The sequence below is a fragment of the Falco rusticolus genome, chromosome 13, assembly GCF_015220075.1.
Source record: "Falco rusticolus isolate bFalRus1 chromosome 13, bFalRus1.pri, whole genome shotgun sequence".
Classification (NCBI taxonomy): domain Eukaryota; kingdom Metazoa; phylum Chordata; class Aves; order Falconiformes; family Falconidae; genus Falco; species Falco rusticolus.
Genome location: NC_051199.1, coordinates 24867331 through 24889460, shown reverse-complemented (window position 1 = coordinate 24889460; position 22130 = coordinate 24867331). Strand labels below are relative to the sequence as shown.

The 22130-nt window shown below is 39.6% G+C and overlaps 1 protein-coding gene across 6 annotated transcripts in view; it reads right to left on the bottom strand.

The window, feature by feature from the left end:
• The window catches only part of PHC3 (polyhomeotic homolog 3), a 32895-nt gene extending 12926 nt beyond the window's left edge, over window positions 1-19969 (bottom strand). For 3 of the 6 annotated variants that reach the window (XR_005107181.1, XM_037406367.1, XM_037406371.1), the window contains exons 1-11: window positions 19899-19969; window positions 16455-16602; window positions 15528-15686; window positions 14024-14101; window positions 12308-12466; window positions 9884-9979; window positions 7022-7262; window positions 4671-5548; window positions 3015-3165; window positions 1685-1938; window positions 718-874 (exon numbers count right to left, since the gene is read on the bottom strand). Coding sequence is in view for 5 of the 6 variants with exons in the window: in XM_037406367.1 (XP_037262264.1) it covers window positions 718-874; window positions 1685-1938; window positions 3015-3165; window positions 4671-5548; window positions 7022-7262; window positions 9884-9979; window positions 12308-12466; window positions 14024-14101; window positions 15528-15686; window positions 16455-16580 (2299 nt within the window). In the remaining variant the exon portion in view is untranslated. The remainder of the gene's footprint in view (window positions 1-717; window positions 875-1684; window positions 1939-3014; window positions 3166-4670; window positions 5549-7021; window positions 7263-9883; window positions 9980-12307; window positions 12467-14023; window positions 14102-15527; window positions 15687-16454; window positions 16603-19898) is intronic. The other 3 variants (XM_037406368.1, XM_037406369.1, XM_037406370.1) reach the window with 3 other exon arrangements.
• Window positions 19970-22130: the final 2161 nt, after the last annotated feature.

The following is a 22130-nucleotide window of genomic DNA, read 5'->3' as shown; positions in this document are numbered from 1 at the left end:
TTGCTACTGCTCAGGTCACGCTGTCCTGACTTTTTCCAGCCACTTCCCCAATACAGACCTGTGGCACTAGCAGACACTGTATTTGTCCCTTCTCACTCTGCTCGCTAGTTTGATATGAAAGAGGGGAAAGAACTATTTTAAGAGAATGAAACTAAAAGTTGCATTAAGACAAATTTAAAAAAATTAAAACCAGCTCCTGCGCAATTGCTCAAGCTGTGGAAGAGAAAATCCAGGGACAGCTGAAAAATTCCAGACTTTCAAATCTTGGATGAATTTATAAAAAAATGTGAGTTAAAGAATAACTTGGCTTTTCTGGGCCAGGCCATGGTTTAATTTCCATTTCATAACACTCACAAAGCTATCTACAGTAATAGTGGTGCAACAGATCCAGAACAGTTGATTGCCGAGTTCTAAAAAAATCCACTATGACGATTATGTCAGATACTGCATGGGGAACTCAATTAAGCTCACGACTTAATGCCAGAGACCATTGGATTCTAAGCAGGACAAGTTCATAGTTTCTTGACATTTGTGTGCATCCACAGCAGCTGCTGTTATGATGTGTAGCTAGTAAAAAACATTTGAGAATAGTTTCTATTAGAGACAGTGTAAAGACTGGAGAAGAATTCCAGAAGTACAGACAGGATGGGATTCTGTAATACATACAGAACTGAAGGGGAAAAAAAATAAATGGGTATTTAAACAAAAACTACAAACCTTCTGCAATCATATCCTCTATCTCTGTGTCCGATGAGTTGTCTGCATGTTTTGTATTCTGCAAGTCTGATTCAACACACACAACACTCATGATCTGACCCTCCACTAGCAATCTTTTTTCTGCAGGCTGTTCTACCAGCAAAGATGAACGACTTACCTATTGCAATAAAAGCAAAGCAACAGTGATTAACGGAACAATGAATAATGAAAATAGTATTTGCGACTTAGCAGTTGTAACTGAGACTTGAATCACAGTTTCTATTCTGTAGCAATGATTCATTATTATATAGGGGCAAAGCTCTAAATACCATTTCTCAAATACTCACTCCTGCTCTACGGAGTTTGCAATTATATTTAATAAACGAAGAAACACATTATGCCTAGAGAAATGAAGGAATGAGAAAATGAGATACACATTAAATTAGTTAATAAGGCAGGCTCATAGGTTTTAAACTGTCCAAGTGTGGATTTAAAATTAACAGCAGTAATTCTTACCAGGCACAGTACAAATCACATCAAGGCCTGCCAGCGCTTTAAACAACAAAATTTTAACATTTCAGAATTTTAACAGACTCACCTCAGAGGTGTAAATTAAGGTATCTAGGAGATAGAGTAAATAAAGTTATTGCAAATGGTAGCCTAAAAGTCACAGTCTATATTTATCTCTGGATATAGCCTATCTACTCAACCGTGTCTCTGTTTTCACTTAGTCCCTTGTGATCCAGTGATAGCTGCAAGCCAAACAGTAGCCTGGATTCCAATTATATACATAAGACAATACAAACTGAACACAAGTATAATGGATGCTGTAAGAAACAGGTTACCAAATCAGTGGGAAAAAGGTCAAAATCAACATTACAAAAATTATCCAAGATCTAAACAGCTACTAGCCACAAAAACATCATTGTTAAGAATAGTTTGCTTCAAAAATTAGTAGTAAAAAATCCATAGCGACTTCTATACTTACAGGGAATGGCTCTAACCCCTCCTGAATCACAAAGCCTTCAATAACGTGGGTCAGGATCTGTGGTTTAACAATAGCCTGTGGAGGTTTATTTTCTAGGCTGGGAATGCTATTGGGCATTGATGTGCTGTTGCTCCTTGTTGTTGCTGCTGGAAGCAAAAGAGGTGGTGGTGGAATAGAAGCATGTGAAGGATCAGACGGAGATTTAATTACTGAGGCACTGACTGATGATGTCACTGAAGGTAGTCCCCCATGTTCTGAAAGAAAACCCAATAAAGTATGTTAAATTTTTTCACTTATGTCCAACCATTGGCTCAGAATTCTAAAAATAAGAGGTGATAAGCACACCCATCATCCTGTAGCATAGGTGTTTCCCTGGAGTTTTTTTCACTATAGTTACCTTCTAAACAAGATGGTTTTCCTTGACAAACGATTCCACTAATGAACAGTTCTCATGTAAACATTACTCAGTACCTACTAACTATAAGCATAGCTGGCCATTAATTACCTACACAAATCACAAGTTCATAAGTCAAAAGCAGAAAACAGTATTTTCAAACACTGGATTCTCAAGACTGAGCACCTGAGGTATTTCTAGAGAGAATTTGATTTTCAGGAATGCTTTGAGCCTCAGCAACCTGCATGGTCACAAGCATATACAACATCAAGCCACTAAGCACCCAGTTATATATATAGCATATATATTGACATACACCCCCACTACAACATATATAGAGTATATATTTGTATATTTAGCACATCAGGAAAGCTTCATTAGTTTGGAGGACAACATTTGATACAGCAATGTCTATCTTATACTTCACCGAAAAAGAAAAATTGTCATTGGTAGCTTTTGCAGTAGAACAGCTCCTTACTGTGGCAGGTAAAAAAACCAAAGGTGCCAAAAAGAATCATTCAGTGTAGTCAGCCGTTCTGACAGCAACTTCAGATTGCTGACCCTGATTCTGCAAAATCAGTCTCACACCAGATCAGTCAGCATATTTTGCCCGTATCACACAGCTATCACTTAAAGATTAACTGGAGATTGACACTTTTGTTAAGATTTTAGTATAAAAGTACATGCTAAGGAGCTCAAATAAGCATTTTCCATGCTACATATTATCCAAATACACATATAAGCTACACCTTTGGGACTGAATCACTTGTTCTATCGCATGGATTTCTAATATATTTCATACAGTTTCTTTTACTTAAAAAACATTATCACTAAATTATAAACCAGATCAAAATAACAGGTTTTTATTTTAAAACATCAATAACTAGTCTAAGTTTCTAAGCAGAACAGCTACCTTAGTATGGCATTTGTTCTCACCTGACAAAGGATCTTCTGAATTAAGTGCCTCGCCATTCCCCAAGGTTATGGCTGGTGGAGACAAAGTGGGTGGCGTAGGTGTTCTAGCCATATGGACACAATCTGATTCCTCTGGCATCTCTTCTTCGCATACGTTCTCCACTTGGTAAATCTGCATCCAACAAACTATGCTTTAAAGAGATTTCCATTCTATCTTAATACCTTAAAAGAGCTGCATAAATACAGTTCTTAAAATAAATTACCAGTGAAAATATGCTAACTTTCTAATAAAATACTAGTTTCCAAACTGCATACAAAACAATGAACTCTGGGGACATCACAATGTCTATGAGAGCAAAATTAAAGTATTTTTACAAATAGCAAAATATGAAGAGGCACACTTCTCCTACCAAACAGACCAGAGAACCTGATATTTTCAATGTCTTATTTTTATAGTTTACTGTATTTTTATTTGCACACACACTTATAGCTATTTAAACACTTCTGCAAAATGCAAGCTTTCTATCATAATGACAAATCTGCAAATTGTTCTCTATTTTATAGCGCAGTCTAATCAAACTGAGTATTTCAGAAGAGTACACCAAGACCATCAAACACTAGTGGTAATAAGAAATTAAAAGGTATTTTCCTCAAAACTATTAAATTTATGTGAATTACTGACAGCAAGTTTAGCAGATTACTATGTAAAACACTAAAAAACCTTGTCAAAAGCAAACCTGGCTTCTACTCTTTGGCCCAATTTCTACATGAAATATCAGAGAGTTGAGATTACCATTACCATATTTTATATATACTATACATATATATATATATATATATATATATAAAATGACTAATATAAATTAAAAATGAATAGGACACCTTACTTCCTTAACCTGTTGGCAACCTGATAAAAGCCTACAGGAGTTGTTGATTCTTTTGCTCATGTTGATCTCATAATGCTATCTCAAATGTCAGCATTATATATCATTTTATTTCACTGTACGTGATTTCAGTTCAGGGCAAGTGAAGCCGAAACCTTCAGTTGCGAACTGCTGACATCTGAGACTAACACTGAACTACATTAAATAGCAGTGATGGGGAACACAGCATCAAAAATTCCCCTATTCTTTTATGAAAAGCATCTTTTCAATGGTAGTACAAAATTAACTATCCAGAACTCTATTATCTTAATAATCTGCTACACACCTTCACTACAGATGATTCTCCTACTCAAAATTTTGATTGCCTATATTTATATTAATATATAATATTATATTAATATAATTAATATAATAAGATAAAAGCTTACAGTCCATATGATGTATTTATCAAAATTCATTTTGATGTAAGTGTTGATCTATATTTACTTGCTTTTTTAACTTCAGATATGCTGCAATGTCATTAAGAGATAACATTTTAGATAAGAAAGTCCAAAAGTTGCACTTTCATGATTCTTCGTTGATATTTTTGACTGATGATCCATTATAGAAAGAAAAAAGAAAAAAAAAAAAAGAAGAGGAAAATGTCTTATTGTTTTCTTAAAGCTCACTTCTGTAATCAATAGGTTTCTTCTGGTCCTCTGTCTAGCATGTGGTTTAGCTCCCTCTGGTCAATGGACCAGTTCTTTAGAGAAGCCAAGGATAAAGAATAAAGGACTGCAATAGTACCACTTACCACTGGAGTTTCAATCGGTACCGATGGCTGCACCTGAAGATTTACTGCAACAGTCTGTGGTGGTGGAAGAGTTTGAAATGGCAGCTGGACCAAAGCTTCTGCAGCAGGAAGCTCTTCCTCAGAAACCAAAGTGTTTTGAACCAAAACCTGGCCCTGGGACAGGATTTCAGGCTGCACTTGTAAAGACTGCACAGACTGCAATGGCAGTTGTTGGATCTGGGTTGAAGATGTTGACAGCTGAGGAGGAGCTGCAAGAGGGATGGGTGTGGACTGCAAGGCTGAATATTGCTGGTGTGGTGTCGAGGACACAATCTGTTGGCCTGGGGAAACTAAGCTGGGCTGATCTACCGACCCTATATGTACAGCGGGGGAAGATGGAAGCGGAAGGTGCGACGGAAGATTAAGTGGCTGTGCAATTGGTCGAACTGGATTGGTAGTAGTTTGCTGAGGAGCAGACTGCTCTGCCTGAAGAGCTGTCGGCACAAGGGAGTTTGCCTGTGACTGAATAAGTGCTTGAGGGTGAATAATTATTGTAGGCGACTGACTAGGGGAGTGAGAAGGTGGAGGGGATACCACTACTGACTGCTGAGCTGACTGGGATGGAGTAGGAGACAGTGTTAGAGGTGGAGGATGGATGTGAATCGGTGAGCAATGAGACTGGACACTGCTGGAAGCCGGAGGAAGACCATGGCTTGGGAGTGGTAGACAGTGCTGGGACGGAGGGGGGTCCTGACCCGAAGGAGTCTGAAGTGCAATTGGCTGGACTTGCTGCTGCTGTTGCAGTATCAGCTGATGATGGGAAATCTTTGGAGGTGGTGAATGAAGTGGGATCTGCTGATGTTTCACTAGTGAATGAGGTTGCAATGGAGAATACGAAGCTGTGAGGAGGGGGGGAAAGTAAAAATTAGTATTTATTTCTTTAAGTCCAGAGAACATTACAAAAATATTAAAAGAAAGCAAGTTTTTACTTTAGAGTAAGACTGGCACAACTTTTTCAGCCCTTCAGATCCATGTTTAGAAATACCTTCTTTGACAGCATATAGTACACAAGAACAATTCACTAGGGTTATATGTTAAGTTCCAAAGCAAAATGCAGCAATGAATACAGGAACATAGCCATGCTTTTTCCATATATACACACATATATGTGTTTTCTATATAAAAGTATCCAAACTTATCTTTTTGGTGCTAGTTCTGAGATTACTGCTGATCCAGCCTTCACTTTTTTAACAATTTCATGCAACTTCAAATGGATTTAACCTTTTCTTTGAAACAGACTGGAATGGAAGAGATACACCTCTCACGATCAACAGGATTTGTTGATAACTGCTAAGTTAAAGTTTAGGTAATATGATTTTAAGAGACTAAAAATTCCAAGAGTTCAGTATGAATCAAAACCTTTCATAGTATTTGCTTGAACTTGAACACATAAACTGAAAGGTATGAATCTAAAAATAGTGCAGCTTCTAGAGGTGACATATTTAAGCGAACCAGTGACTCATTACTAATTCCTTACAGCACCATGCACACGTATTTTCCTCATGTAAACTCCTTTTTCTGTCTTCTCCACTTGAGAAACAACTCATTTATGTTGCCTTTTTTATTATTTATTCTTCTAGTGAAGATGGATGTTTTCCTTACAAAAGTTCTAAGAGCATTAGGGCTCAATACCTCAAGAATGCCTGCCTCAGTCTTACCCCTTCTCTAAAAGCTGCCATTTAAGCCAAACTAAATTCCACAAAATTCAGACCAAGTGTCTAGACTACCCTTACTCTTTCAAAATAAGGAAGCTAAAACGCAAATACATTGCAATGTAAATGTCTACCTAACTAACTGCAGATTTATTTTGATTTATCTCTTAATACTAAATAGCAAGATTCTGGGACACCATTAGCTATGGATTTATAAAAGTACTTGATTTAAGAACATTCTGATGACACAGACAAGACAGCAAGAAAAAAAAAAGAAAAATATCAATGACCATCAAATTAAGATTTTGATGACAGCAAGAGGCTTGGGGTGGTTTCAACCCACACCCTACTTCCCAGAGACTAGGGATGACATGTCTTGACAATGAGCATACAGAGAGAATCATGTTTGTACTGTGATTCAACTGCGTATTGCAGTTGCTATATTGTGATTTAGGAACATTGCTGTATCATCGCGCTAAATCAAAATCCTGTGTAACATCCAAAATCAACAAATAAGTAAGTTTACTATTAAATATTAAACTCTATTTATGTGGAATATCTAGAAGAACCCAGTCAGACAGCACTAGATTCTACCAGAACCATAACTTACAAATAACCTTTAATTAAAATAACTTCCTTATAGCTCCATTTTCATCCCACCTGGTGTTATTAAGTGATGTATGCTTGATGTCCGTGTGACTGGTGTACTCCGACACTCTGGAGTTGGGCTCTCGCCTTTTCTGTTGGTTTCTGAGTGATCTGGCTGGCTGCCCTTGGAACTGGTTATAGGTTTATTGGGGCAGAGGGACAATGACTGAGTTTGACTGCTGCTCTTTGGTGGGCCGTTCTGTGAACTTGACAATACACCCAACTTCTGACTGCGCAACGTCAAGTTCTGAACCTGGGAAATAAGCAAAACACGAAAAAATGCAAACCATATAAACATCTGTGACAAACACTCAGGCATAACAAGCAAAGAAAAAAAAAGTTAAGTAATGCTTCTCATCCCGCATGATCAAAATACATGAGAAGCTAAAAATCTGCATATCAAAGTATCTTTTAAGCCCCAAAATTTTGAGAGGAATAGGGATCTTAAATTACTTCAGTGATAAAGAAAATACAGGAGACTTTTATTGAACTTTAAAAAGAATGGAAAACGTTTGTTACACTAATTTGAATTGAAACTTACATTTTCTCTTTTATTGTGCCTTCAAAGTGAATAACATAAAACATCTTAAGCAAATGCAATTTCTTTTTTATCAGATGCTGCATTAGTGCAGTGGTCTGTCAGTATGCCTCTGGAGACTAACATAAACCAGAGCCTCAGGTAGTCAGCGGGACCAGAATCTGCTGTATGTTATCTGTGTCTTATCAAACCTGATCCCTTTATTTCTACAGTGATATTAATGTACCTTTTAATCATGACACCTCCAGTGTCACATGAAACAAAAGGTTTGCCTTCTGAAATGCAAACCGGTGATTATTTTCATGAATGTCTCTTATATCACAGCCAGGTTCCGTACATAATGATCCCAGCTTTCCAAGGGAAAACGAGAGCTAGAATTTTATTTTCAAGGATAAAGACTACCCTCATAGCACTAAATTACATACTTTACATGAAAAAGAGGACTAATTATTATCACCATCCACTATTTTGATTACATAATTCCTTCTTCATTCAACAGGTAGTACTTATATAATGAACAGCTAGTTTACATTTTACTTCTCACTATTCAGTGTGTTACTACAGGATGCATTCAAATTCCATTCTGAAGACAACAGTACTTTTTTCCCTTAATAGCATGCATCAGGCACTTACTGCAATCCCATCTCTATGAGTACAAATCAACCTTCAGCACACCTTAACAGGTAAGGTAACTAATCAGAGGTGCCCAGATCATACATGTGGGTGACACATATGAAAAGAAAAAAATATGAAAGCAGAAGGGAAGAAGAATAAGTAGGAGAGAAGTATCAGTTCACCTAACAGGCCATGTTAGGGGTGTGTCATTGAGACACTGCTATTCATTGATGAACTTCTTAGTTTCTCTGGTAATTTTACATGGAAGATGATACTGAGAGATCACTACTGTACCTTCACACTTGGCTAAGTGTAATATACAACCTATGTATATAACTAAATGTATCTTTTTCTTATTAACTGGCATTGCCTACTTGCTCAGGTTTGCTTATATAGTAAACAAAGCCGTTTCTCTAAACCCAGCTAACTGAAACGCCAAGGATGTATTTATCACAAGGTAAGAAAAATAAAGGGTACCAGTGTTAAAGGCTTTCCATTGCATCACTGACTACGGATGAAAGAGGATCTTTGCAATGTCATTGCTGCTACAGAAACTACCAGACAACCAAGGTTAACAACATCTGGTAATAGGGCAGTGCTGAACATTGAGAGGGGAGAGGAACGGTTTGAGTTGGGCAGAGACCACAGCAGCTCATTTGACTGAATAATGCTCTGTGGTCTGGGGTGAGATTCTACTGTCCCTCTGCAGCCACGCCTCAGGAAGCTGCACAGCCAGGCAGACTTATGCAAAGTGGTCCTCTAGAACACTGCAGTACAGAAGGACCAGGACTGTAAAGTGATGATGGGCTTTATTGACATCTCTAACTTGAATGCAGAAGACTAAGATACAAAAAGCTACTAGCCTGTCCAGTAACCTCTCTGCACTTTCAAACTTGATCTGCAGGATCTGGAGGAGAGGCAGCTGTGATAAGGGATAATGAGGCATGATAACTCCAAGACTGAAGGAGCAATCATCTGTCTTTTCAACAAAGGTTCAACTGATGAATTTAACATTGTGAGCTTGCTGAACAACAACCTGCATAAATACACAGCTGGATTCCAGCAAGCTCTGCCCGCCTCACGCACCTACTGGAAAAACAAAGGGAAGGCAGGCTTCAATGATGTACCATTATCTCAGAACAGTGACACATCTTTAAGGTCTTCAAATCTATTAGAATCTTCTGAAGGGGTGAACAAACGTAAGGTCAGAGAACATTCAACAGGTATAATTTACTGGCATTTCTGAAAGGTTTCTAAACAAGGCCCATTTATCAAAGGCTTTTAAAGAAACTGCTAAAACAGAAGAGGTCTCTCATGAGAGCATAATTTTGTTAGATTAATGTTCACTTTCCACAGCAGAAGACTGTGATTAATACGTTCTGTAGCCATCTGTACAATTATGTGTATTTTTTCCAGATGATAAACAAATATGTTGAGCAGTGAAAAGCTAATACAAGTTCAGCTGATAACATTAAGTTATTCAAGGCAATAAAGACAAGAGCTAATTACAAAGACCTAAAATGTCATATCCAGGATCCAGACTTTACATATAACATGATCACCGCTAAACGTGAGACAATGGCAAACCAAAGACACTGAAGTTGTACATAACCAGTACCCATTAGTAGTTTTTATAAGTAAACCTAAGCACAATGTGCCCTTACTTTTCAGTTTTGGCCCACTCTAGTAGACATACCTTTAATAAATTTACACAAGCTCACCTGAGTAGCTGCAGACTGACACGAAGATGAGGAAGATGAGACAACGGGAATGTCAGACTGGACAGCAGCCACAGTGGTTGCAGGAGTAAAAATAAGCTGTTTAAGCAAGAAAAAAATATTTGGTAACAGACTGAAACTTTGAAAATATGCGAAAGAAACGCAGAATTTTTAAGAGATACACAAAACTTACATGTAGGGATGTACCGCTTCTAAGATTTATTTTTTTACTTTTAGATGAACTTCTCAAAGCACATTTATCATGGTAGTTTAAGCAAATAAAACTAAATGATAATAACATAAAATTATAAATATAATAACGTACAATATTTGTTCTACATATTGAGAACAATCTTTCATATATATACACACACACATCATCTTTCATACGAACATTTTAAGAGGACTTCCCCTCCAATATTACAAATGAGTGAAACAGAGGCACAAAAAGTCAAGACAGCAGCCCAGTATCTACTATATTAAAGAAAGAGAATTTAGACCTTCCAATCTGTCAAAATGTTGTTTAATAGGCAAAGCTGTTATATGAACTTTAACTATGCTAAGTTTCATAGTGAGAACAGGTATCATACAACCAACCTGAAATCACTAACTTCAGAATACCAGCAACTATCATTAATTTCTTTATAGGCAATATAGCAAGGACAAGCTCTAAGGAAGGCTTTGCAAAGAGGCCATCAGTTAATCTTCCATATTTTTAAAGAGATCTCAACTGCAAGGAGCAGCTAAGAAGAAAACATGAAGGTTTTTATCTGGGATTGAATTGAGTGGTGATGAAGATGTTATTATGAGCTAGCCAGAGATAAGAGCTGACCTTCTCACAGAAAAATGAAAGGTCATGATGATGAAGAAAAATACATGATGTCTAGTATGTTAGCTAGAAACACTGAAAGACAGGTATAATGCTCAAACTACAGAGGGTAGCAAAATGGCCTTGCAATAAACACCATTCTAATCAGAAACAAACAGGGTAAGTTTCTCTTTTGAAACTGAAAACTGGAGTGTAAAGCTGTTACTCAGATAAACATGGGATTTGACATTGAGAGTCTCAATGAAATTTTAGTGTAAGTGCATAGGAAAACTCTATCAATAATCCACGTCATTGAGAGAGACTGCTGCTACAAAAACCAGCAACGTCATCCTCGTATTGCTTCAGCTACTAAGTTGTTAACACATATTGAAAGGCAGTGACATGAAACGAGTCTGTAATTCCTGTCCCGTTAAATAGTACTTAGGCGGATTCAGCATCTAGCTTTGCTTGCAAACCAGACACAAGAAATCCTTTCACTGGCAAACGGATAAACAGGTGTTTAAATCTTTAACTCCTTACCCTCAAGTTATACTGCTTTTTCCATAAACATGCAGGAAAATAATAGCTAAAGGAAAAACTCAACATAGCGTAACAGTATTGCTGTACATGCCTAAGAACAACCTCAGAAAAAGAACAAAGGATCTTTTTTTCCCCAAACATACTTCATAGGTGCAGTTCCTGCAAGAACTCATGCCTGTATCTAATTTTATAACCACTGTAGTCATGGACCTCTGGCTCAAATCTCGGTGCAGTGTAACAGCGGTTCTTTTATTTCATGTAGTTGGACATAACACTAAAAAGGTCTGGTCACTAACTCACACAAGGCATAAGAGTCCTTGGCCTTTACCAAGTACTGGTTGGTACCTGCACATTCATGTACAACTTCAGTAATTTCTATGAAATCCCACACAGAATGTAAGGTTCAATTCATATGAAATGCACTAGAGAGAGTACTAAATAAATCAATGAGGAGAAAAAAACCACCCAAACAGATTTTTCAAAGTTGCCCATTAGGAAACACAAATGCTGTATTGACAGGAAATTGCAGGAATCTAATGAGTTTCACATGAATCTGAAGGGAATGAAAGCTATGTATCTAACTCAATCCTAGAGACAATAACACACAGCATAGTCTTAGTTAAACATAAGAAAATTTTGAATAGGAGTTAGAACTCTGAATGTTACCAGTGCTAGGGAAAACAATCTAGCCTGAATATAAACAAACTCCAGTAAGCCCTTCCACATAGCCTGAAAAGACAGGCACTCTTTTTCTATTTTTCCCATGTTTGATCAATTTCGTAACTGTAGTACAACCACGCTAAACACACTTAAGCAAACTTCACCAGAAAACTAAGCTACGGCAGTTCTTTAACTTGTGATGTCTACGGTGTTTCAGAAGACACATATTCACAAATTAGTGACTAAATTCTCAATGCTCACTGAAACTAAAGAAAAATACTTGCAAATAATTTATAGAAACAAAGCAAGAACTGAAACGGTTCAGGTGGGGTTGCTTGGGGACCTTTTGGGGGGGCAGGGCAGGGAAAATGACAGGGACAGACCAAACCCAAGCTTTAAAAATTGTAATCAAAACTTACCATTTGAGCTCGGAGATACATCTGAGCCTGGCTGGCACTCAGGGTTGGAGAGGTGCTCCCCAGCAACATAGTCTGTTGGGTAATACTGCTGCTAGTGGTGTTGGAGGTCTGTGAACGGCTTATTATCTGTGCAGGTGTAGGAGAGGTGGAGAGGTTAATCTAAGGAAACAAAAATATTGCTTCTGTCATGGAAATTCATTCATCCTAAGGTCTAAAGCCAGAAAGCCTTTGACAAAAATGGCAGGGGCAGCTGAAATCTCTGAACTGTAAAAATATCAAAAATATATTGAGCCAATCAGCACAAAACTAGATTCTGGCAAGATTGTACACTTCCATTCTTAAACTGCAAGCAACTGTTTTGCAGCAAATAATAATAACCAGTTAAGAGTATAAACAATGATTTTATAAAGTCTGAAAAACATACCTCAGAAATACACATTTATAGGACATGTAGCATGAGCTTGCAATATTTTAAGAAAAATACCTGAATTTTAATATTTAAGCATCTTTAAATGTTTGTATTATCTGACTGGACTGATATCTTCCATTATGCTTGTTATGCAAACTGATCAGGACACTTCTTTGTGCCACCACATACAGACTTTGATTCCTCATTCCACATATGCATATTTAAAAATGACTGGAGACTAAAACTTTCTACAATCTCCTATTAAATGCTCCTCAACAATTGCTCTTTAGCATCTTCTCAAACAAGAGTGGTTGTGGGTTTGTTTTTTTCTTTTTTTTCCCTCTAACCAGTCTAACAGAGTTAAGTGCCCAGCTCTTTTTCATCACTTACTCAAAAGATTTCCTTGAAAAATCCCAGCCCAATTATTCTGTTAGTTTAACATCAGACATCTTTGAAGACTTTCCCTCCTAAACGTAATGAATTAAGGATTTTACTTCTAACAACTGTAAGCCAAAGCAATGCTATGAGAGCTTAAAAATATATATAGTTGAATCACTGAAGCTATGCACTGAAGTCATGAACAGCTTAAGGGCATGATTAATAAGCAGGATGTCTGTAGGACTAACAAAGTCCTACTCAAGACAACTGTGTAAGTGTACATAACGGCCTGTGCAAATTACATGTCTGAAGATGCCGCTTAAAGAAATACAGCATGAACTGAACACAGAGCTGCTAACAACTGAAACCTGAGCACATGCCTAGAATATGGATGAAATAATTGAAAGTGCATAAAAGATGCATGATAAAAGATGATATCAATAAAAGAATGAACGTTACATATGATCAGTTTCATAAAGATATATATGTGAGCACTGACTTGGATTCTTTAGATGTGGTGCTCTTCAATCACTGATACACAGTTACAATTTTAACCTACGATAGTGCCCTGAATAAAGAAACTAATGTGACAAATCCAGTAAGAAATCATGTGAGAGATGAAAGCTCAGGGAGTGACTCCTGCAGCGGTCTGAACAGTCACTAGTGCTTGTGGACTGAGGAGCTGCCCCTCGGAGCACCAAGATGAGGCTGGGAGCAGGGAAGCCTCCAACACAGGCCAGCAACTACAGCGGACACTGGAAGCACAGCCAACACTTACTACAGACTCATCATACTTCTATTTACTCTTTCTGTAATACTACTTTTAACTATGCAAATTTAAATACTAAAACTTTTCCTGTTTTTCCAGGTAGTTATATAATAACCGAGAGGGGTTGAGAATGGATGGAGGTCTTTGTTCAGTTACGTACCGAGGTCTGCGACATGCTTGACTGCTGAGTGACACTCCCAGTGGGGGAAGTGCATTGCCTCCCACCTGACAGGCTTGCCTAAACAGCAAGAATATGTGTCAAATATTGAAATCAAAAAGTGTTTACGTGATGTTCATATTATTGCATAAACCATTAGAAACATCCCTCTCTACCATTACCTTTTCTCTAAGTTAACAGTAAAAACTTTACTCAGTGGAAGTAGTTTTCAGCAAAGTGCACTCTGCACCATGGAATGCTATCTGCAAGGTGCTAAATGCCTTGAATTCCTACCCAATTTCAGGCACTCTGATTCTTGCAGATCAAGACTTGCACAAAAACTATCAGAGGTAAAACCTATCAAACTGGTAATGATGGAACTGATCAGCTCACTACACCTAGGGTGCTCAGAACTTAAAATGTGACATCATTAAAAACCGTCATTATTAAAACTCACATCATAATTTTTACTATGATTAGAATCCTCTAAAAATAAAACAAACTTTATCAATGCTGTAAAGAACATCCTCATATTCTAGAATGGTAATTTATGTATGCACATCTAATGTCTGTAACTACGCCATTCCAGCCCTTCAGATCAATACAGGGACAGTGATTTCAGTTTCTGTGTTAACAGACTGCATACCTAACTTCTTAGACTTCCCCAATCTGATTTTCTTTGCTCTGTCTCAGTAACTGCATATGCACACACAGTTCTGTCACAAAAAGAATGACAAATCAATATATTACCACGATCTAATGGTAAAGGTATAGAAGAAAAAGCCAGGCACACAGAAGAGTCAGTCCCAGTTCTGCCAATAAACAGCCCTGCTCCTGAAGTCTTTAACTCTCTTTTAGCATTTCCATGTGTACAGTCACTAACCACCACCTATCTCTGTGAGACAGTATTCTCAATCTGAAGTCAAAGGAAATCCTTCCACTGCTTGAGTTTTCAAAATGGGTCTCCTCCAGTTTTCACTAATGTTAAAAGCTCTGCTTCAGAAATTAAATGTCATTGACTTCCTGCACTTCCACACTCAAGAGTTAAAATTTAATTTTGCCATTACTTATAATGCAGCCAGATGTGTGGCAAAACACACTAAGATACCAGATGTTCATTATTTTTATTTGATTTCACTAAGATACATTGCTATTCATTGATTTCCCCATCAACTTTTAGACAAAAACATGGGATGAAGATTGAAGTAGTCTATTTTTACTATTTATTTTATTACTGTTTGATGATTTACATGATGCATTATAATGTATGCAATAAAGCATGGAATGGTTGCCTACTGGAGCATCTACAACACTGGACAAAATCCTCCCAACTGTTTCGAGGAAGAGACAATTTAAAAATAACAAAACCATTAAAATATAACAGTGAATTCTTGGGAGGCATTAAGCTCAGGCACTTAAGCTGTTATTATGTTTGACAATGCTCTAGAATTGTAGCCCTACTCTAGAAAGTAGTACACCATTCTTTTTCAGTAATCTTCACTCTCACCTGTGGTACAGTTGCCAGACTCTGAAATTGGGTACTGCTTAAGTGCTGCTGCTGCAAAGCAGCAGTCTGCAGCATTAGATGCTGCTGTTGGGCTGCATACATCTGCTGGAGGTACTGAGCAGCTGAGCTAGGAGGACGATGCAAGGCCTGCTGAATAACCTGTGGTGAATCAGTAGGTAATTAATTACAATTATAAAGAAAACACCATGCTGACATGATGCTGAAGTTCACCTTTACAAGGAAACAAAACCAAATAAATTCTTTTCACATCAATTATGTAATACTGAACTTGCTCCATCACTGTTTTCAACCAAGTCACAGAATATAGTCAACATACATATATTCACGTTTTCAAGGAAAGCCTGACAATCAGCTGACATCACAGCATCATTCATAACACAACATCCAAGCCTCTGAGGTTCTTGTCCACAAGTCCTACACAATGTTCTGCTTTTTGAAAGATCAGGATAGCGCGTGAGAGACTCAATTACCAAACCCAATGGAATGGACTGTACAGTTTGAGGAGACCCAACTTAACAGCAACAGGGGGCTGGACCCAAAGCAGCAGCTACACACACAGATACCCCTGGATCCCTGTAGTCAACGCTGGTCAGACAAACAGCTTTAATTTTGCATTATTTTGTAAAGGCTTACATTAATAATCCCTACCCCTAAGAATGGTGAAAAAATCCAAACTTTCTAGCATAGCATTTCCACCCTCCCTTATCTGGCAGGCAGGCCTGTACTCTGCACTATTCTTAAGTGCTCTGATACCCTTCTGTAAACAGTATCTTCTGAAAAGCAGAAAGTCAGATACTGAGAAAACAGAAATTAAGAATGAAAAATAAATCCTGTGTAAAGTATTGTCCAATGCCTATATTTGAGAGCACTGTACAGGACAGGAAAGAGCACCTCATAGCCCAGTACCTGGACGGCATGCCTGTCAGAGCCGCTGTAGACAGATATCTGTGGTAGCTGTGTCCGGGAAGTGGAGGTGGTAGTGATAGTAGTTGTAGACGCAGAACATGTTGTTGTGTTTGGTTCATTCTCCATAGCTGTGCAGCGTTCGTCCAGCCTGGCAGAATTGAAATAAAAGTAGTTCACAAACAGAAGGACAGTACACACTGATTTTTAAAGGCAAAAAATAATAATAAAAAACATCTAAGCTTCGCGGAGATAGAATAATGGACAATTTTTCAAATGGGGAAGAAATTTGTAGTATTTCCTACTGTGTGATGAAATTTGCTGAGAGATGTGTTTATAATCTTCTAAGATTCATCAAGAGTAGCAAAAGGTGACCACTTTAGGAATACACACATGATTTCCAGCAAGCTACACAGGAGTGCTGCTGCATCCCTCTTCCCCACAGCATAACACTGAAACTGCTGGCTGACCACTCTGTACATTGAGCAAAACATGTTCTCGGCAAAAATCAACAGTGGCATGCTCTATTTGGAAAGAGATGGAAAGGATGTAGAGAAAAATGCTTTTACTTTTTACAGCACTACCTCACAAAATACAGTAAGAGCCAAAGAAGAAACTACCTATTTAAGCATCTCTGATGATTCCTCCCCAGTGTTGTGAGATGTCCCTTTCTTGCAGAGCACAACCTCTCTCCCAAAATAGCATCTTAAAAACCAAAATGAATCACCTATCTCAATATATGAGGGGTGTTTAGTTTAGTTTCTTTTTCATTATTAGTATTACGATTAACAGGAAATAGCATAGTTGCTGTTTATTGCTTTTAAAAGGATGTTAAGAAAAGGGTGGGGGGAAGGGAGGCGAAAATGTGTTTCCTTCTTACAATAAAGGCTGGCTCAGAAAAATAATCGTTGCGAGAGCTGCAATGTGCTAGGGAAAAATCAGCATTGCCAAGTGGCTTAACAAGCCACCCATTGGATGCTGCATCAAACGGGAACAAAATTAGTAGAGTTTCAACTCGCACAGCTGAAAGCAGAATGCAACGCTGCCAGGCTGCTACCTTCACCTCTCAAAACATGACTACTTTGCAAGCAGAGAACCGCACATGATCCCATAGCTCCTGAGCACTTGGAATATCTGAACTTTAATAGATGTATGGTCACCTAAGGACCTCACGCCTACCATTGTATTGCATACTTGCATATGTTTTGACATCAAAGAAAATTCATGGCAATAAAGCGTGCTATAAAAGCAGAGATCCCTACTATTAGAACCGAGGGAAAAAAATGGGACTTTATTGTTAAATACTCAGATCTGTTGTGCATTATTAATGCCATTTGTCTACCTACATTAGAGCACAAGTTAACATACATGGGTTAGCCACTTCAATTGCAATGAAGACAGCATTACTTCTAAAACCACTTTACATTAATTTCACATAACATTAATGAAAAGTACCTTGAAAAAAACTCCTGTCTCCTCCAGAGAACATTAAAAGCACATCAAAATATTTACACCTACAGCTTGTCTAGCTAGTTTTAGCAGAGTTATGCAACCAGTTAAATTAGCCTAAGAAAACAACATTGGATGTTTAATTTCCTTCATTCTCAGCCACATTTTAGATGTATTATTAGCGAGATGTGCAACATATCCTGCTCTGCTAGGTATTCCATCAGAAGTTCACCCCATGAGAGCTATTAATCCTTTAGCTGAAAGTGTCTAATTTTCAAAAATAATTTTGTCATCACCAAAGTCGTTCTCACAATGGATGTACAATGAAAACAGGAAAAAGAGCACCTAAACTTTTGTTCAGCGTGGCCTGCTACTGAGGTGCATCTCCAATCCTCCTGCCACACCTCCCTTAGACCGGCCTGAGATGCTTGCTGGCCACCCCTTGGTCCCACCACCACGCAAGCACTGCACAGCACAGTGTTAACAGGCAGAAATTGCGTGCCCTCTTTTGGCAAAAGATTAGTAAAGTGTTTCAACAGATGACACTTGTCAGAAGCCTCTCCTCTCTTCAAGTGAGGAGTGGAGTGTTTAAGGGAGAAGAGGAAATACAGAAAAAGTGGTGATTTTAATAAAGAAACCATTACAATTTAACAGATGGATATTTTATGACAGAAAGCATAAAAACCATTACAGACTTAAAATCAGACTGCCTTTACAGCGTTGCTTTCATTTACTTTACAATGCTGTATATGCAGAACCACTATAAAAAAAAAATCTCAAGATACAATTGAAAATAATCTTCTAAAATTGTTCACAGAGTACTCAACAATATCAAAGAGGCAAAACTCCTATCATAAAATTAATTTTGTTATATGTACGATGAAAATCCTACAATGGTATTGCCTGTTAGAACCTAACTCAAAATAATGTCTGTAATGCAAAGTTTTAGAAAATGCACCAAATTCTGACTTTAAACAACCACGATGCATTTAAGCAAGCCCAAAACACAAAGCACAACAAAACTATATTGAAAATAAGTATTTATTCAAGCAGTAACAGTATGAGACACCACAGGATTTCAAATTACACCGTTCATAACTTAAATACTCAGAAGTTTTGTTTTCTTCATATTTTTTGGCCAAAGCAAATACCTGAAGTAAAGAAATACCTGCTATTCTGTACCAATGGTGTTAAACTGCCTTCACGGTGGATACGAATGTCATGTTTGAAGAAGTTTGACTTCCAGTAAGTGTCATGGTAATAACAAACACTGCTGACAATCTGTAACCATAACTGGCATTTGAAAATCAGCAATTTTTTTTAACATATAGTTTGTTCTTAATTCTTTCCATTCATGACCTCTCCTTACAGCTCTCCAAGGGTACAAACCACACAAGAAAAATGAGTTTCCTGCGAGCCCAGCCCCTGAGGGCCCTGTATGTGACCGAGGGCTCCGAGGTAACCCCTCTTCCCCCGCCACTCCAGTTGAAGTGCCGGCCAACCCTGCCCAGACCCTGGGGGTTGTGTTTAAATAAACACAATTTAAACTATGCTCAGTGGAAAGACAACCCCGCCGTGCGGTGCAGCGGCGCGGGGTGCCCGGCCCGGCAGGGGCCGCCGGCGCGCTGAGGGACCCCGGGGCTCGGCCGGCAGCTGCAGGGCCCCTGGGCGCCGCTCCCCGCCGCAGGCCGGGCTGACCCGCCCGCTCAGCCCCCCGCACCGGCCCCTCGCCCAGCCCAGCCCCGCCGCCGCCACAACCGGCGGCCACGCTCCGGCCCAGCGCCGCCGCCGCCGCCCCCCCAGCGGCCCCGCAGGCGCCAGCCACCGCCGGGGAGGGAGGGAAGGTGGGCGGGAGGCGAGGCACCCGCTCCCCGCCGGGGCCGGCCCGCCGCCGGGGCGATGTCAGGTGGCGGCTCCCGCCTACGCGCCCCGCCACGACCCAGCCAGGGCCTGCCGCTGCCGCTCCCCCTCCTCCGCGCATCCCGCCGGGAGACTCGCCTCGGACAAGGCGCTCACTCCGCTTCCGCCATCTTCTCGCCTCCCTCCGGGGGAGGTGCCGCGCAGGCGCGCTGGCCGCCGCCGCCGCCGGGCACGTGACGGGCCCCGCCGCCATGTTGTCGCCGGAGCCTGGCGTCGTCCGTGAGGTGCTGCGGCCGGGTGCGCGCTGTGGGCGGCCCCGCGGAGGCCCCCGGGCGGCTCTCGGGCAGCAGTGAGGTAGCGGCTGGCTTCAGGGTAGCACAGGAAGGCGGTGGTGGGGAGCTGCGGCCTGGCAGGGGTGAGGGACCTGGGCTCCCCTCAGGGCCCGCCATAGCCTGTGCTGCTGCATGGTGAGCTGAGCACGGCAGCAGCGATGTTTGCTTGAATTTTCCTGTGGGAGCGGTAGAGTTGAGCTCTGTGTTGCTAAGGCCTGTGGCAAGTAAGTTTTACTGACTTTGTGTTTTAGCTACAGCAGGAAAACGAAGGACATGCAGCATGCAGTTTGAGAGTGCTTTTGGGAGATTTAAGGTCAGGGACGTAGCTGCTTCTAGTGCTTTTCCACGTTGGTGGCTCAGAGACCTCAGCAGCTTCAGCCAGGATGATGGTGGTGAACTTTTAACTTAGCTTTCAGTACAAAATCTTGGCTCTGAGCCTTTCTCTGCTGTGGGGAAGACAGCTTCTCCATCTAAATTAACCATAACTGGTCAGAGTTGAATTACGTCAATAATTCCTATATGCTAATTCCAATAATAAAAATAGCAGCTGCTGCATATTACCTGGCATAGATGAGCAAAGCCCAACCTCTGTAAAGACAAGTAGCCACTATGCCACATAGGCCTAAGTCAGTTTACATGGGTCATCTTGACCAACTCGGCACCTTGCCCTCTCCGTGATGTCTTCCTCTTATCAAAGAGATGTTTTCTGTGTCTAAGCATTCAGTAACATTACTAAATAGTCTCCAGGTATATAGTGTTTTCGAAGTTGCTTGTATTCCCAGTGATACAGAAAGCAAGCGGCTCAGTCCATTGAGAGTTAGGAAGAAAACTGCTGCATTGGACAGTTATGGATAGTTATGGGTAGTTAGTGACACACTTAAGTATTTGATAAGAGAACCAGTTGTGTGAATGAAAATGAAGTTGGTTAAAAACTTGATAAAAGCGATGGGAACATAGTAAAATGTAGATCAGCAATACGTTCTGCAGTTAGGTTGGTGGTTTCTTCATAATGCAATTTGACCAGCTGATACGTGGACATGAAGGGGGAAGAAAAATTGCTAGATACCTAGCAGTTAGTTGGCATAGATAAGTACTTTGCAAAGAAAAAGTCTCAGCAGGTGTCTTGCAAAACTCCAATACCATCCAAGGTGTTATAGATGAGCTTGAACTCAACCCTAAACCCAAGGGTTGAAGCAGTTACCACAGGTGGACTGCCTGTGGCAAGCAGTGACAATGTACCAGGTCTAATGGGGATGCCAGGTTTCTATAAAAGATAACATGGTGATTCAGTAGGAGGTAATAGGAATTTTCATAGGTTAAAAAAGAAGGTGTAGGGAAAGTGAAGACTGATGCTGAAATACTCTTGGTGATCCAGTAGGAGATAGAAAACATTGGAAGTCCTGCTTGCAGTATATGAGTTCAGATACAGCCATGTACTTCCTCTTGTACGGAAAGGATGTAAGAATGTGTGGAAGCTGGGTGGAGCAAGTAACTTTCTTCTGAGAAAAAAACCCAACCACAATAGTGCAGGAAGGTCAAGTAGCATGAAAAAAATTTTGTAACCACACCTAAGGTAAACAGCAAATGAATCAGTAAGTTGTTTTATCAAAGTGAGGTGTGTTGACTGGAAAGTGCAGCTCTCATGTAGCAGCCTGTACATGAACACAAAAAGCTCACCTCCATGGTGCGGTAATACAGGCAGCCAGATGTGATAGTGACTGGAGTTTGCAGGGGGGTAGTAGAAAAAAGGAATTGTTTTTACTGTAGCAGAAAAAACCCAAACCTTCCTTATTTCTTAGGATTGCCAGAAACATCCATCTGCTTAGGGAGCATTGGGGAATATAAGTATGTGTTACCAGAGAAAGTACTGATGTATTGTTAAATAGGGAAACTGGAAGGGCATACTGCTTGCAGTGATAAAGGTGGTTTATGATTAACAGTTTGAATAAAAAAACTTTTGTTAACCATCCCTGTTTACCCTGCCTAGTTAAAAAGCATGTTACTGCTATGTTACAGTCTTAAAAAGTATCTTTGCCGT